The sequence below is a fragment of the Giardia intestinalis genome, chromosome 4 (assembly GCF_000002435.2).
Source record: "Giardia intestinalis strain WB C6 chromosome 4, whole genome shotgun sequence".
Lineage (NCBI taxonomy): Eukaryota > Fornicata > Diplomonadida > Hexamitidae > Giardia > Giardia duodenalis.
The window spans coordinates 1,073,355-1,090,672 of NC_051859.1; the positions used below are offsets into that span (position 1 = coordinate 1,073,355).

The 17,318-nt window shown below is 47.9% G+C and overlaps 4 protein-coding genes across 4 annotated transcripts; 2 read left to right on the forward strand and 2 right to left on the reverse strand.

Annotated features, from left to right (window-relative positions):
- Positions 1-9: 9 nt before the first annotated feature.
- Positions 10-5,271, reverse strand: GL50803_0039843 (Copper-transporting P-type ATPase; the record flags this gene model as incomplete). The annotated part of the gene is made up of 1 exon (XM_001709720.2): positions 10-5,271. One exon carries the CDS (start codon positions 5,269-5,271, stop codon positions 10-12), a length of 5,262 nt encoding a protein of 1,753 aa, XP_001709772.2.
- Positions 5,272-5,340: 69 nt separating this feature from the next.
- Positions 5,341-5,784, forward strand: GL50803_0013164 (uncharacterized protein; the record flags this gene model as incomplete). The annotated part of the gene is made up of 1 exon (XM_038045714.1): positions 5,341-5,784. One exon carries the CDS (start codon positions 5,341-5,343, stop codon positions 5,782-5,784), a length of 444 nt encoding a protein of 147 aa, XP_037901974.1.
- Positions 5,785-5,855: 71 nt separating this feature from the next.
- On the forward strand, positions 5,856-8,273 carry GL50803_0033592 (uncharacterized protein; the record flags this gene model as incomplete). Its single annotated transcript, XM_001709722.1, has 1 exon — positions 5,856-8,273. One exon carries the CDS (start codon positions 5,856-5,858, stop codon positions 8,271-8,273), a length of 2,418 nt encoding a protein of 805 aa, XP_001709774.1.
- A 58-nt stretch (positions 8,274-8,331) lies between these two features.
- Positions 8,332-17,277, reverse strand: GL50803_0091324 (uncharacterized protein; the record flags this gene model as incomplete). The annotated part of the gene is made up of 1 exon (XM_001709723.1): positions 8,332-17,277. The coding sequence occupies one exon, from the start codon at positions 17,275-17,277 to the stop codon at positions 8,332-8,334; it is 8,946 nt and encodes a 2,981-aa protein (XP_001709775.1).
- Between the last annotated feature and the right edge of the window lie 41 nt (positions 17,278-17,318).

Here is a 17,318-nt window from a genome sequence, read left to right on the forward strand (position 1 = left end):
GCTCTGCGTCTACCTTTCGCAGTACAGGTTCAATGAAAGACCTATTGTGGTGACACACACAACAAGGCCAGTGATAGCGAGCGCAGAGTATGTTGGGCTAATCACAAAAGGAACGGGAACAAGAATGCCCGACGTTAGAATGAGCAGTATAGTGGAGTACAGGATCGTGACAATAAATACAGCAATCATGAACTTGCGTACGGTCTCGGCAAAATGAAACATTTGAAGCATGTCAGATAGATGGTTTGACATGAGTACTATATCGGCGCTATTCTTGAGAATTTGCTCCCCAGAACCAACAGCCACAGATACCCCACAAGCAGGTAAGCAACTGATATCATTGATCCCATCACAGACAAAGAGCACTTTCTGCTGCTTCTGTTCCCACCCGTCTGCTTTCCAGCCGTGAGACAACATAGTTACTTCCTTTTGTGTGGGCCATCGGTCGTGAAGAGCCAAAAAACGGATTGCATCCGGCTTCACATTAACTGGAAGATCATGTATGACACACTCTCTTGGAATTTCAACCTTGTCAGAGACTTTGAAGGCCGAGTGCTGGGTGTCTGCGGTGATCATGTACACGTTGTAGCCCCTCTTCTTCAGCCGTGAAATCGTAGCTTGAGAGTCTGGTCTAACGGTGTCTGACACAGTTATGGTAGAGATAAGTTCCCCCCTTATGTACAGTGCCGCATAGTCGTGGTTATCGAACATGCCCTCTAACTGTTCTGGACTTGTGGAGTTGATAAATTCGTACTTAAATGTCTGAGGGTTAATTCGAACGTATTGCTGGCTCTGCTGATTCTCTGTTGGGATACTGCTGTTCTCGTTGTTGCAATTGGAAAGTGGTCCATCGGTATCTTTCTTTTCATGGTAGAAATTACCACAGTAAATTTCTTCTCCGCCCATAATTGCGCTGAATCCACCACGGTCTTGGTGCATCTCGAAGTCTTTTGCGTCCGGGAGAGAGAACTCCGAGAGGTTTGAAATGTTTCGAACTATGTGGTCCATTGGCCTTCCTTTGGCAAATAGAATTATGCACGTTAGCAAGCTATAAATAATTGAGTTTCCAGAGTGGTGAGCAAAGCTGGCGTAATACTTGAGGCATTTGATGGCGACGGAATAGATGAACTTGTCACGCATCTTCCCCAGAACAACATCTGTATTCATCGCAGCGCACAAATCATCCTTTGTATAAACTTTGGCCATGTAGTCTGCAATGTTTGGAAGAGTAGACATGGACATGCTGACATGCAAAGGCATCGAGGTGGTTCGAGGAAAGGCCTGGCTCGGAATTTCGAAGCTCTTTAGGTTTGTGCTAGATATGCTCGGTGTCAGTCCTAATGGCGAGGACAAACGGTGAATGCTGTCTGACAGTGACGCCGATCCTTCAGAGTGGCATAGAGTGTCGACTGCATTGCTCTTGGAGATAACTTGGATGGACACCGGCTTACAAAGGCTGCTAAGGTTCTCATTACTCTCCACACTATCCTCCTCTCTCGGCATTACCAAATCAATAGAACCGAGATCGCCGACTGCCACGACAGCATTCAAAGCATCAATCGTTTTCGCTGACATTCTGCGCTCTTGACCAGGTTGTGCAAACATAGAAAGAAGAGGCCCAGACGTATCTGTGCCACCAGGAAAATTGGTCTCCGACTCCTCCGTTGTTAGAGGCATAGCCATCATTGCACACGTATTACCAGCAGCCTCTGCAGAAGCAATCACAAAGGAAGGAGAAGGGGAGCCGGCATTTCCATTACCATAAGACTCCTCCGAAATAGTAGCAAGGGTTTCCGGTTCCTTCAACTTTACTGGGCGTTTCACCATGTACCCACCGCACGTGTGCACCAGTTGGCCTGTTGCTTCAAAGAAGGCAAACATGGCATCGATGTTGAAGGGTATAAGGATGCTTTCTACGATAGGCTGCGCTAGCGTTAAAGTTCCGGATTTAGAGAACACTACATGCTCAACGGATGCCAACTGCTCGCTGAGCAAGCAACTATTGCGCATCAGGAGCCCCATCTTTTGTGCTCTGGTTGACCCAGACAACGACAGAATTGGAATTGCAATGGCCAGAGCCGAAGAACAACCGGCAATGAAGAATGCTAGCATAATGTTGAATGAAAAGATAGTTTTTACCAGATTGTCAGAGGATCTGCTCTTATTATCTTTTACAAAGAGTTCAAGAATATATTTGTGCACCCTATTACTGCTGAAGGCGGCAGCTAGCCATATCACGAGAAGAAGTACGCCGAGACCAAGAACCAGTGGCCCCATAATGTCCAAAATTCTATTTGAGATTCTATGTAGCTTCGGGAGGTGATCACTCGCCTTCTGAGAGCGCTGCAGAAGACTGAATATCCTCCCGATGATTGTGTCCTGGTTAATCATGACACAACAAACGTAGAGGTCACTATAGAGGACACGAGTACCGGCATAGATGACATCTCCCATATTCTTGACGGCCGACATCATCCGCCGACCACTGATGTATCTTTCATCAACCTCCGTGGAACCGTAAACAACAACCCCATCACAAGGACAGCGATAACCTGCCTGGACCCTAACGATCATTCCCTTGGTGAGGCTGCGTGTCTGCGCATTAGCAAATTTGTACTGTGCGAAGGACTCATTATAATTGCCAGTCAAGTGCTCGACAATTTTATTAATCTGGTATTTTTTGATTAGCAGATTGTAAAGAGGGTTGCGTTTGTAGGAGATATTTGGAGAAATAATACTTGTGTCAGCGCTATGTGCTTGTCCCGTAAAAACACTGATGCTATCATCTACTCCAGACTTCCGTAGAGTAGGAGTACCCTTAGATTTCGCAGAGGCGGGGAGGTGTCCCCGTGGAGAAAGCGAACTTCTCGTCGTCGCCTTCAGAGAGGTGTCCTTATCAGATGAGTCCATTGCGACCTGGATGCTGTCGCTACTAGGCAAGGACACTACCTCTATGGATGCTGGTTTGGAAACAGCGTCTATGTCAGATAGAAGAAAGTGGGAATTGGCATCTGCGTCTCTAGAAGGCGATTCTTGCACCGTCTGAAGAACACTATGCTGCTCTGTCATAGTCTCGGTGGCATCTGTAGTGGCATCCGTGTCTGTGTCTTCTTGAAGGTGTGGCTCTAGCAGGTTGTTGGCGTCCTTAAAGAAGTGATTGACCACCTCTGGGATGAGAAGTTCTGTAACGATCACTGTTTCCGTTGGAATGGACTGTGCCAGATTAATGTATGGCCTTGCAGAAAGTTGCTTTGCCTTCAGCTCGATAATCTTACAAAAGGAGACCATTGTAATTAGGATGACGAGTGAATCGAACATGAGCGGGGTGCGAGACTCTTGCTTGAGCCCCAATGACCATCCATAAGCGTTGATCGACACGACAAGACCAGTAAGCAGGATGAACGCCAACATTGATTCATTGGAAAACGTCTTGTTACACAGAGCAATCATTCCATATTTAATTATCAAATAGCCTGAGTTGGTCAAGACGCAGAGCGTGGCGAAAATTGCAGCAAGAGTGTCTGAGACAGTGACAAAAGAAGTGTTCAACTTGGAGTTAACCTGAGCGTTTGTGGGGAAAATGGCATGCCCAAAGGAAAAAAGAAGTGTCAGCAATAGAAACAGTGAGTTAATAACGGCCTGTATTATCCATTTCCGCAGATGGTTGTTGTTTATTAATAGAGATCTTGCTTCGTCAGCTACATCGGTCCCTGCAATCAGCTTGCAAGTAAATCCCATAGCCTTTATCTTGTTGACTATAACTGGTACCGCAGCCGGAACGGCAAGGAAGAGGACGGTCCCTAACATAACATCAATCTTAATGTCACGGCAGTTTTTGTCCAGCAGCAAGTTCTCAATAATTCTAACGCACGAGTTGTCCGTTATTCCACCAACGCTGAGGCATATCTCCTTGAAGCGGTCGGTGAAGTCAACGGTGCAGGAAAGAAACGTCTGCTGCGCTGAAGACGTGAGTATTCTTCCCGACTTAATTAGATACTTGTGTGAATCCTTCGCTAGATCGGAGTGATAATCATTTAGTCGCTTGAGGAAGAGAACTATGTAGACGCGGCCCTTAGACTCCAGGCGTATGCGCTGCGTATAGGATAGTGGGTTCATGGTGGAGGTATTCTGTTGGCGGCCAACCACAGAGTTGAGGTTTCTGTGGGAGAGATCTGACGTTAGGATAGGAGTGCCATCTTTCTGACTCCTTGAATTACGGCGCACCGTTGGATTTTGATTGGATGATATACTGCGGCCCCTACCAACTGCTTCATGGTACTTATAGGAGCTCCGGTCCCTGAATTCGGATATGGGGTGACTATCAACCTCCGCAAATCCTCCTGCGCAGAGTGGCCACTGGCTCAGGGCACCATAGAACCTCTCCAGTGGCTCGTTAATCGTTGCATTTCTTATGTATAAAAGGGTAACGGGGTGAGAGTTGAAGTATACTATGCGAGAAGGGTCACCATCTGCCAACTGAAACGCTGCATAAGCCAACAACTCCAATGGTATCTCGTAGAGGTTTTCGTAGACTCGCAATTGCTTCTCATCGGGTGAGTAAGGTGACGGATCACTGCCTCCATGTACAGACTTCCCTTGCAGGTTGGTGGTGGCCGATGATGTAATAATTTGCTCTGCCTGTGCTACTAGAGGGGTGCGGGCGCTACTCTCTTCTAAGCTTTTCTGCGCCAAGTAGTTGTAGAACCTTCCACAGTGAACCAGTGTAAGAATGTCGTTGTTACCCTGAGACGCCACATCAAACTCAGTAAAGCGAGGGTCTGTGACTGTACCTGTCAATGCACAAATGCTTGGATTGGCCTCAGACAGCGTGATTCCCGTATACTTACTGAGGACCGCAGCAGCCAGGTCGACGACGCGCTGCTGTGGTAGGTTATAGTTCCTCGGAACCTGAGCGACGATGAACCCCCAGAGCTTCTCATAACTGACGCATGCACACACTATTATGAAGTTGCCATATATAGTCTTGAGCCGGAGATCAGAGTTCAGGATGGAGACGACCTTGGAATAATCGTCTTCAGTAACGAGGGCTGAAAGTGTGACTAGGATTGCTACTGCAGGCACGGACTCAAATGCGAGCAGTTCTGCGGGGAGAGAGAGTTTATAGAATACCTTTCTGGCGACCTTTTCACGTATACTCGAAGATGGAAAGGTGAAATCTGCGGTCGTATCTCTGAATTTAGAATCAATCGGCAGGCGAACCTTCTTCCCATTCGTTAAATGTAACGCGGGATTGGGGTTGAAGTCATCCATCACGTACGCCAGTTGCGGCCAGCTGGTTAATTTTTTGGGGTGGTCTGTTTCTTTACCGCTACAACTGAAATGGATTTGGATCTACCGATAAACACCGTGCTCAGGGCTTGTGATATCGACCTTGAAAGCATAAAACTTTCAAAGGACCTGCGGCTGGGGCTCACCCAGATATGTACAACAGCGATTTCATTCGTAACCTTCCTCGCCGAGAAACAGGGAAAGTCAGGTAAGAAGATCATTTCTACTGCAGATGTAGTCCGTGCTGCCTCGCGTCTTGAAATACCTGGTCTGGACCGCGAGTTGAGAGAGTTTTTGCAATCTGAGAACCACGCAAAAACAACCGAACGATTCAATACGAAGAACCCAGCCAACGTGCTGTTACTCAAAAAGGTCCAGGAGGCAGCTATCGATCGCTTTAGTAGTCTTGACATCCCCGACAGCCTAGGCTTCAACTTCGATTTTCTCACAGAGACAAAGGCACTAGACAAAGATGCTCTTGATCCTACTGAGTAGCTGTCCCTCTGAGCCAGTAAATCATAGCAGACCTGGTTGCAAGGATGCAATGAATACAAAAATTGCTAACAATGGCTCACATAATCCCCACGGCCTACACACGGCCCCAGAAGGAGTTCAGGCAGCCGTGTCAGTTCCAAAATGTGGACTCTCAAGACCATTATGTCGAGCTGCATGCATACACTGATCTTAGCTATAACGTAGAGTCTAAGCTCAACTCGCTAAGTGTGCAGGCAGTTCCGTCCACTCATCAACGGCCCATCCAAACGGGGATTTTCTCAACTGAAAACGCTGGTACGCAATATGAGCCAGCTCTTTTTGACGAGGACGGCCTTAATGAGGCCGTCTCATCCAAAGACTATGGTCTGTTTCTACAAGCGGTGGAACCGTATCTGAGCTCGAGTCTCGATATGAATTTATACGCAGACTCTGAAAATGCTCTTAAGCAAGATGAAGAGGACTACGATGCAAAGAGCCAGTCCACCCTCCCGGAGATCCAGGCCCTGTCGCATGCAAAATACACCAGGGGGAAGGCAATATCTGCGATGGCGTACGCAAACGTCGGGAAGCTAACCTTAGTTTACATGGCCGTAGCACCACCGAACTGGCGCAACACGGGCCTTAACGAAGACCTGGAGGCATTTGGAGACAATGGGCCTGCTATGACCTTTGCAGCTCTCTGTGACTACCACATTTTAGTCTGGAACCTGGCAGATAACATGGCACCCTTAGCCGTACTCGTCTCTCCTCACCCAGTGACCTCCATAGATGTGCACCCTCACAGAAACGGAACGGTCATCCTTGCTGGCACATACGCTGGCTCACTAATCGTCTACGACCTTGACAATGCCTACTCGTCCATCTTCAGCGACATCTTTGTGAACAACGCCGTCATTGATGCCACCTTTAGCAACCAAGAGGCTCTTTACAACGGGCGAAATACCATGACCTTTTCCCAGAGCCTATCGGCTGGAGCAATTCCTCAGCTTTTTTATCCCTCTGTTACATCGTCAGTCAGCTCACACCACGCGCTTCCAGTAACTCAGGTTAAGTGGTTACCTCAGTCCTCACAAATTGTTCGTAATGGCGAGCTTGAGACGTCTGCCAGCCCCCTCGGCGGACTGCAGTTCACTTCTTTGGCTCCAGATGGATATATAAAGGTCTGGTCTCTTCAGTGTGTGGACCGAGACACCACCCGGTCTGATCTGACTGTTCTTTATCCATTCATTAACATCTTATCGTCATCTACATATCCGCACTTGGGGATCCTTAGACCGACCACCATCATCTTCCCGCCATCGGACGAGCCCTCCACGTTTTTCATTGTCGGTGACGCATTTGGTAACCTTGCATGCACAACGTGGCCCGTGGCCGTGGCAGCAACTCAGGCCATGGACGATGATAGACGGAAGAACGAACGAGAGATTGCAAAGGAGATTGGGACAACGGATTTAGATGCGATAGGAGCCTACTTACTCGACCACCCCACCAAGGGGAGCTTCGTCACTTCGTTCCAGTTCTTTCTATCCACTATTTTCCATTTGGAGTACAGCACAACCGTCGACAACATGCTCCTGGCAGCCTCTGGGGACGGATGCAAGATTTGGATGATTGACAAGCAATGCCACGTCCAAACATTCGACATGGCAACAAAGGGGATAAAGGACGAGCAGCTCATCTTGAGATGTAACTATGAGGCTTCAAACACATCGGGCTTCATCGTTACAAAAGACATTCCAAATGTGATCTCCAACTATTCTGTCGGTAGCAGCACATCAATCGAAAATTTAATATCTATTTCCCAGGTCATTACCAACTTAAACCTCACCAACGCGAGCATGTCGAATCTCTCCGGCTTGACGATAGAATATAACGCACAGGACCTTATGTCCACTAAGCGCATTCCGAATATGATTGTCCCGGTGACCAAGAGCCTTGAGACGGACTTTCCTTTGTTTGATTTCTATGAGCCTGTTTTTGGATACGGGGTTATTGACAGCACAATAACGGCCGCATGTCTCTCCCAGGCGCGGCCAAGCGTCTTGTACATAGGAAATGATAGGGGATTGGTATCTGTCTTCGATATCTCAGATCGGATGCATGAGCCCCTATTGACCCTGCAGATCTGTGTGGGGCCGGTCACGCGTATTCAGTATATCAGACAAGCGATCGTTGGTGGAGTGAGCATAAACATGTTTGCTCAGGCAACGCTAAGCGAAATGGGTGGGGGCGGATTCAACTTTATGGAGGGGAAAACTCGTGTCAAAACACGCGACGTCCTACTGGTAGGAGACATCCATGGCACTTTGCACGTCTTGGAGATCCCTAAGACCCTCCGTAGCCGTGTACCCAACGAAAGAGCGATGCTGAAATACAAGTTTAGACGGTCTCTTGAAGGAGCTCATTACATAAGTTGGAGAAGATCTATTAGAATGCGTGCAGGCGACGAAGGAAGAGCTGCTTTGAATACAGGGGACGAAAATCCATGACAGTAGCACAGACAACACGGTGAGCCCTGCCAAAAGAGTTAAACAGTGCAAGACGCACTTAGTCCTTGTCACCAATATAGTATGATACCTTAAGCATCGCTTCCAGAACAGAGTTTTTCTTGACGGGTCTTCTAAACCTCCTTTCAGGTGGCTCAAAAGGCTCTGCGTCCACGGCCTGCTCTGACTCGCTGAGAAGCTCAGTAAACGACCGTGTTCCAGTAGATATCTGTTCCAATTTATCCAGCGTGCTGTTCACAATGTCGCAAACATGCCGCTCGTGAAGAACCTCTGGGTTTCGCTCCTCAAATTCCTCTGCAGTCTCATAGCGAGGGTCCGTCTCAACGGTGTGGAAGTAACGCAAGCGTAGCAGAGTCTGGATAAAGGCCTTTGTCAAGAGCTCAAGAAGGCACTGGTCTTCCTTTTGAAACTTCGAGAAGAAGCACAGCACGGCTCCGATAAGAGAGATCTTGAGATGGGGATGCGAAGCAGGGATTTCTAAGAGTGTAGAGTCTACCAATCTGAACGCATTTAAAACCTTGTAGTGGCTGGCATCAGCATCCTTGGCGGATGCGCAGAGCAAATCGCCAAGAATCACGGCGGTCCTATGCTTGTCCAAATTGGTTAGAAGCGTGTCACCTATGCTGAGAATATACGGCTCAATAAGGTATAAAAAGGGCTTTAGAGACGCTTCTGCAGATCCAGAAGAAGGCTGCTCTTGCACATGAGAAAGAAGGATGTTGCAAACGGTGAGGCTTCTGGACCGCAAGTCCGGTGCTGCAGACAAAAGAACTGATCGATAGGTATCTTCAGCGAAAAAGCCTTGTAGCTGAACGAATAACGCGTTATACTTTGCCTCGAAGTCTGGTGCCAGAGATAGCAACTGAATAACCGAGGCAAACAGTCGAAAGCTGGCAGCAACAAAATCAATATTATCTCGTGTTTTACGCATCTTTCCAAAAACCGCATCTTGCAGGTCAACAACAACCTCAAGTAACGTGGTCAGTGCGGAGATGCAAGCATCGGCAACGTGCTCCTGGACATCTTCGGCATCAGCTACCGACAGAATAGTTTCACTAAGGCATGATAGCAGTATAAGGACACTGGTCTGCTGGGGCAGCACCTTCTCATTCGCCAAGATGGAGCGAATGAAATAGAGGGGGCAGCGCTGATAGCCAGTATCCTCGCAGCGCTTGATAAAGACGGCAAGAGTTTGCATAGCCTCAGAAACCACCTGATCAGAGCCCTCCGCCAGTTGCGAGCAGTTAGAAATTGTGACAACAAAGGACACAACAGAAATATCAACGCACCCGCTGAGAGTCTCTGCGTCGAGTCCTCGATACACCTCATGGAGGCAGGCCAGAACGACACGACGGCCAGCATTCGTTTCAAACTCTGCTGCCACCTTTAACAAGTTACGAATATATACTATCCGCTTCTTATGGGTCATCTCATAGGTGACAATGAAGTGGCTCAGGGCTTTTACTAAGCTAGCTGTCTGCTCGTGTCCCTCAACCATTGCTGCGACTTTACAGAAGTATGTCATTGTCTCATAAATTTCTGGCACATCTATATTCTTTTCAACGATAAGCTGTATCATGTGAAAGGCTAGCAGTGACTTGAGACTTTTATTCAACATCAGCGAAGACACCTTCACAATCAAGGAATAATCTTCAGTGGAGAAGAGATCGTAGTCGTTTGTCAAAATCACGTTAATCAGACGGAAACAGGCCTCTAGCTCCTGCCTGTCCGATGTTCGATAAAGGGCCTTGCAACACTCGGAGGCAATAAGCTTGGTGCGTACTGTTGGATAATTGGGCATCATAGCGGCAAGGGAATGGAATCCACTAGCGCGGCAGAAGGCCGCTCGAGAGCTGAGCATGAGAAGCACATAGTCGGCAATCTCAGGATATCTTTCAGCGGAAATAGTGGGCGCACGAAGAGCCGGTGGAGGAAGGGTAGCAATGGGGTCCTGAGCAGCATGCGGAAGGGCATGAACTGACTCCTCTGTTCCACTAGCAATAGCAGCGAAGTAAGGCATGTATTCATGAACATATGGGTCGCCATAGTGCTTCTCAATTCCATGACGTAGAAGCGCGCCCACTAGCTTGTGGGGCACCGTTGTATCGTAACTTGAGCCAACTCCGCTGAAGCCTCCAGAAATGGAACCGATCCCCTGGTAGAGCCTCTTAGGAGACGGCTCAAGAAGCAAGTGCTCGTTTCTGATATCTGTTATTGCCCGCGCTCTCCGTAAGTCATCCTCTTCGACTCTAGCGTTGATGATCTTCTCCTGCTTGGTAAGCTTGTTGCACGCGTCAACAATCTGAGGTATCAAAGCGTGATAGAAACATTTGGGGGACATCATATAGTGGACAAACTCCAGAAGAGCGTCTTCTGTAACGGTAGAGTTAACGAACCAGCCAGCCAGTAAGGAGTGTACAATTGCATCCTGCTGGGTTGACGAAAAAGAGTAGGCACAGCCCCTGAACAGAGGCTCAATGAAGAAGACGGTTTGGGTGATGTTAGAGAAGGACAGAGATGCTGCAGTCAGTCGAATTATATCTGCAGAGCGAGACTCACCCACCTCAATGTGCTTGATGCTTAGTAGCGAGCGGGCCTTCTGTTCTTGAGCCTGCGCACTAAACATGTCTCGTACAAGAACTGCAATGACTTGCCGCAAACTGATTGGGGTTATAGCATCTGGTAGAGGAGAGACGTTGCAACTAGATGTATCCACATATGGGAGCTTGAGAATAATGGAGGGATTCTGGATGACGGCAAGAAGCGTCCTATGAGGAACCATGATCACGTGCTCGAGGATTTCGTAGTACACGTATGCAGCTAGGTGCACACCAATAAACTCCTTTGCGCAATGCGTTCTTATTGAGAGTAAAATTGTGCCCAAGTTTCTTGGCCCCAGCAACATTGATATGTGCGACAAACATCGTCTGCATGCTGCACGAGCATCCTGGTCTGTTGAGGCAAGATCCTTCAGAATAACTATGACCAGATGGTTAAGCCGCCGCTGCCGCTGCTCCCATGGAAGTTTTGCGATAAGCTTACTAAGCGTTGTTGCTAACAGGTACCGATTCTGCGTTGTTCCCAGCCGCCTATTGATATATCTTTGCACTTGTGGTATGAAAATGCGGGAAACATGCGATAGAACCTGCGCAGGCGCGTAATCAGTGATGGAATTGAAGAGTAGCTGGAGAGGATCTGGGCTGCTCTCTACTGCTTCTGACTGATCCTTCTGAGTCTTTTCTATAGCTGTGGCAATGACGAGGTCGTTCTTCCTAATATAACTAGCTGTTCGCATCCCACTAAGTGCTTTTTCAAACTCCTGGTTTTCCTGCTCTGCGTCAGGACCATTTTCTTTGGATGAAGTGTCAAAGCCGACGGTGAGTGATGTGTTAGGTGCACTGAGAAGGTTAAGTGAAGGGTGATTTCCTGACCCATCTCTAGCATCATCTGCAATGCTCGTATCACCGCTATCACTGGAGACCTCCAGCTCAGACTCGTTCGACGATTCAGTATCATCGCTGTCAAAGCTTTCATTTTGAGTAGCTGAAGAATTCTTTGAAGCTGTGATAAATCGGAAGTTGTCGAGAAGCGAGTTCAGAGCCTGTATGAGCCTGCCCTCGTTGGGTGAACTGTTGACCTGGCCGAGAAGGTAGAGAAGAACTGTCCTATAGCGTGCCCAGTCTAGATAAAGGCCACAAGCAGCCAGAAAATTCAAAAACATGGTATCCAACTTGTCGTCATTAGCAATAAGACACTCTTGCAGAGATATGGGGATGAGGATGTTTGTAATAATGTTCTGATTTAATCGACAGCCAAATGCGTTGCTCATAATGAGTCTGCCTAATAACGTATTGCACAGAAATGAAAATACATTGCCGAATGCGCTTATGCGAGCGGACGCAGAAGCATCTGCCAACCTGACAAAATCAGTCAGCTGATAAACGCAGAGATAATCAGGGCGTGCTGCATTGGCCAAACACCTTAATGATGGCATAGACCACTGGGCAGCCGAGTCCAATTCACGATCGAAGTTGAACTCTTCATCCAAAAGAACGGCCAAGTCTTCGGCACTAAGCATCTCACGCACATCACAGAGAAGCCTTCTGTCAGCACCATATCCTGCATAAACCTGCATAAACGACAGGAGCTCTGAACGCCCTCTCCTCCGCTTGCTATCAAGCTGCGTGCTATGTGCGACGGTCTGACTTATATAAGCATGTACGTAATTCAAGAGCAGCACCTGTGCGGCCCTCCACGAGTCTCTATGCTCAGAGTCTTCTGCTGGAGGTTTTAAGGTGAACGTACGAAGCAGTGTCGATGCCGCACTGCGCTCTGCATCAGACCCCTCGGTAAGGAAATGAAGAGCCATCCCTAAGGCCATTTTTGAGTGGCACAGGTAGGCGGAGAGGTGTTGGATGCTCTCCAGTCGCGATTCGTTATGGGGTATCCCGAGCTTGTAAAGCAAGGTGTATATCTCTGCATGGTCTCGAAGGGAGAGGGTGCTGGCTTTTGAGTATACTTCTGAAGGGATATTTAGGGATTCTATGGCCTCCACGGTTCCGTAACACCGAAAGAGCTTGGCAAGGACTGGTCTGGCATCCACAAGCTTATTCTTCATAACAAGAGGAAGGAGAAGATTGTGCGTGCACAGAGGAGAAGCAAATTCATAAAATCTAAGGATTGCACCTGAAACTTCTGTGCTGTCGGCGTTAAGGGCGTAATGGAAAATTTCGCAAAGCTCCTCGATGATAGGAGTGATGACATTGAACCGCTTGCTCTCTGCATCGCACAAAAGCAATGTATGAACAGTGGCCAAAGATTCACGGCAGAGAGACGACACCAGGTTCTCAGGCATGGTATATCCTATTGTGAATTCTCTAAAGTACTTTGTAGAAAGCCTTTTTCGTAAACAAAGGAGCAACCGTTCTGTAAATTCCTTCTTAATACTTGGAAGCTTCTCCAAAAGAAGGGTATACTCAGGCGTATCGAGAGTCTGCGTGCAGCTGTCCAACAATGCGGTGGCCAACGTAGTGAAAACTCGCAGGATCGTTAAGCTCTGCTTAGGATGAGGGCGCAAGTGGACTAGAAGGTCGTCTATAAACAAGTAATTCCATTGCATGTAACGCTCGACTCTAAGAGGATATCTAGATAGGACAGTATACATCCTAACCAGGCTATTGGAGCACGGCTCTGACTCATTCTTAATGTGGAACTTACTGATCAGCGTATAAACTACCTTGAAAAAGGTCAGAGTGCTCTGTCGAGCACCGGTGTTGAATATCTCCTGGAGGCGTGCCTCTGAGTCTGTAATTTCAAGACAGCAAGTGATAAAGGTTCTGATCGTACGGAGAATGGTGCTTCTGATAAGATCAATCTCGATGCCGTCGATGTCCACCCCTTGGTGGGGGATTTTCTTGGCCTCATTCCGTGCGACGGCATCTGCACGATAGGTATCCAAAGAGCTATTGTACCAATCTGTCAAGTGTGTATGCGCATCCAGGTCAAAGAACCAGAAAGTAGCGAGAATGAGCACCACGTGCAAATACGCAGTTGTAATGTAGGCGCTTGAGATGTACGGGAGCATCATTGTGCATGTGTTACAGAAGCCTCGGATCATGTTTCCGTGAACGTTGGGGACTCTAGCAGCTAGCCCACATATGTCCTCTAGATCGACCCTATGGAGAAGAAACTCAACTATCTCTGCCTCTGTGCCGCCAATGATAACGTCGTGGAAGAGCTTACTGAAAATAGGAGCGATGAGAATCCCGTACATGCGGTTGCGCTCTCGTGGGTCCATGTTTTGCTCCGCAAATGCGAAAATGGTGCGGCGCCTACTGTCATCAGAGCCGACAGACCGTCCTCCGACGGCAGCATTTGCGACGCCTGAAATATAGTTGAAGCTCCTGCCTGTGCGGACAACCTTTCCCGCCATGAGATAGAGTGCAATGTCCATGAAATCTGCCCGGTAGGCTTCGTGTATGAGGGAAATTCCGCCATAGTCACGCTCATACATCTGCTTTCTGGACAACTTCTTGGTACAGAGCTCATATAGCTCATCGAAGCCGGCTCTAGTAAGCTTGTACGGTGGCTCTGCGACCTCGCTGCCGCTAAAGCGGAGACTTAAGAGCTGATCAGTAAAAGTCTGCAAATTGGCCATGCGTCCCAATACGTGAATGAAGGGGGCCTTAGTCAAGAAGTAGTAGAGAATTACGCAGTTAGGAACCATGTACTCTAGCGAGGCAGTAGAGAAGACGAGCTTAATCGCTCCCATTAATTTAGCGCGCGAATCATCTACAATGCGGTCTGCCAAGAGACAAAAAAGCTTGCTCATTAGGTCCATTGAACGGGAATGAATCTCAGAGCCTTCATAGCCTTCACTAGTGTTTCCAAGGTTAATACGCTTAACATAGGCGGCGATCAGCCCGCACACACAAGCATCGGAAAAGATATTAGTGAAGTGTGTCATCCAAATCGCCTTTTCAGCAAGAAGTGTCACAATCTTCAAACTCTCCGAGGGAAGAATCGTGTTAACGCCTATGTACTTAATCGTATTTATTCCCAGTAGAAGCTGTGCAACCACCTTACTAGTCAATAGATGGGTTGATCGAACTGTAGCCTTGTCAACGAGCAAATTGAGGCGGACAGCAATCTGCTCCCGCTCAGCCGTCATGATTCTGGCACGGAACTTATTGTCAGAGCGATATACCCGCTCCTCTGCTCCCTGATCATCTTGGCCATCTAACGTATAGGGATAAGGGTACTCTGCCTCCATAGAGAAGTTATGAATCAGTTCAAACACAGGGTTCTTGACCTCATAAGCAGTAAGCTCGAATACGAATTTCCAGAGATAGCGCTCGAACACGTAGGAGACTTCTGCCGGACGCATCTCGGCAAATAAACGCAGCAAGTCAATAGCGCCGTCGGCTACAGGTGCAAAGCGCATGTAGAGAAGTCCACATGTCGCCGCTGCAACGATGGATATTACCCTGGCAGAGTCGTCGTTGGCCTTAGCAGATGAGACCTCCAGGAAGCCTAACAGCTGCTTCTGCAACTGTGTCATTATATGCTGGACTTCAAAAACATTCGTAAGGGGAAAGAGGCTGGCATACTGACCAATAATAGCAAACCCGCGTGAGGCACCCCCGAGTAAACTCACTATCTTCAACATCGATCGTCTCATGACACCATTGGGAGATGTCAGCATGATTAAAGGTAGTTCGCTGTTTAAAAGGGTTGCATATAGCTCGTCCAGCGAAGCACCAGCCAGCCGTGTTGCCAGAACGTCGAAAAGAGAGTCGTACTGGATGGAGACGATAGACTCGAGTAATGTAAAGAAGTACTCTGGTGAACCAGGGGTGACCTGAATTAATAGAGAAAGCAGGGTGGTGATAAGAGCACCTTGCGTTGTAAGCACCGCGGGCTTCTTAGCTATTCTGCCTACAGAAAGCATATTCAAATACGATGCATCAATGCTTTGCAAGAGAGACTGCAGCGCTTGCGTATGCTTTCTACTGAGCAACGAGCGCGAATATAGACAGGCTAGGACAGTGCACAACATAGATCCTGTTTCGTTCTCCAGCTCATGGACAAAGTCCCTTTCGATTGCTTCTACAATTGCGTCGAGTTCTGAACCGGAGGGCGAATCACAGACTCCTTCGCAGAAAAGGTAAAGACGAATGTACGGGGAGTGATCCTCTGAAAGAGAAGAGCTGTACACACTTTTGAATGTGTCTATAAAGATGTCCCGTTTGTGGTGCCTTGAAAAGTCCTGAACCATGACATAGAGAGAGTAGAACACGTTATAATTGCATAGGTCAGCATGAAACTGTTTGAAAAAGGTTGCTACTAAGTCATCCTTGCATTCTGCGTGGAGAGAGGTAGAGATAGCCAACAAGCACAAAGTCAGTAAGTAAAGGCTCCTATTCAAAGCTTCTTTGTTCGCCACAATCAAGTGATAAAGGTCATTAATACCGGAAAACGTCATCTTATTGGGGTAGAACATTGCAAGAGAGAGTAGTGCGTTTTGAGTCTCATGCTGCTGAGAAGGGTCTGACAGCAGTTTCAGTGCGTGTCCAGTAATAGATAGAATAACCTGTGATAGTGCAGATGAATCCATTTCTGCCTCTGCGAAGAGCGTGGTTAGATCAACAAGCCAGTTCTCGGTATCTGACTTCGGGATAGAGAAATAGGAGCCAATAATGATATCAAAACGACTATGCAGGGTTCCGTCAGGGTGGCGGCACGCTAGAAGAAGTACTAGATTAGCCATTGTTGACTCAAGGGGCCCGGCGATCGACGTGAAGATCTCAGACATACAGTCGTCGTGGCGGGAGTGAACTCTGACAAGATACGCTGGTATCTCCGCCAAGCCTGGCCATAGCATACGCTCCATCTGTTCCACATAGGAGAGAATTGCACCCCAAATACCCTCGGGTATGGCCCCGCCTAGATACTTCAGAGAAAGAAGTAGGCTTTGAATTGCCCCCACAAATAACTCTGGATGCTTGCACACGCCATTGAGACGTAAAAGTGTGAGGCTTGTGAGAATAAAGTGCTTATTACTAGGCCCCAGGTCACGGAAAAGGTCAGGCAGCGCGCGAATGATGCTCAAATAAACGGTCTTGCTTGCTATGAAATCCGAGCTATTAGGATCCTCGAGTGTTAGCGCATTTAAGGCATTCTCAATAATGGAAAAGAGACCATCTGGATCATACAAAACCTGCACCAACAGTCTATAGTTGAGCATCACGTCGTCACAGAGAGACAGAAACACTCCGTGATCGTTGCCAGCCTGAAGCTCTTCCAGCTTAGCAGAAAACAAGGATATCCGCTGGTCTTCTGGGAGATCCGTGTCATAGTGCTTACTCCGCGTGGAGTCAATGTTGAAGTGGGCCATGAGAGAGAAGTAATCATGGTATTTGGTGGTCTTGGTCCGAGTGTCGTAGATCGGTGTGAGCTGGTCCCTCTGCTGATCTCTGCGGGGCATTAATTAAATCACAATGTTCATATTTTACTGCAATATAACAT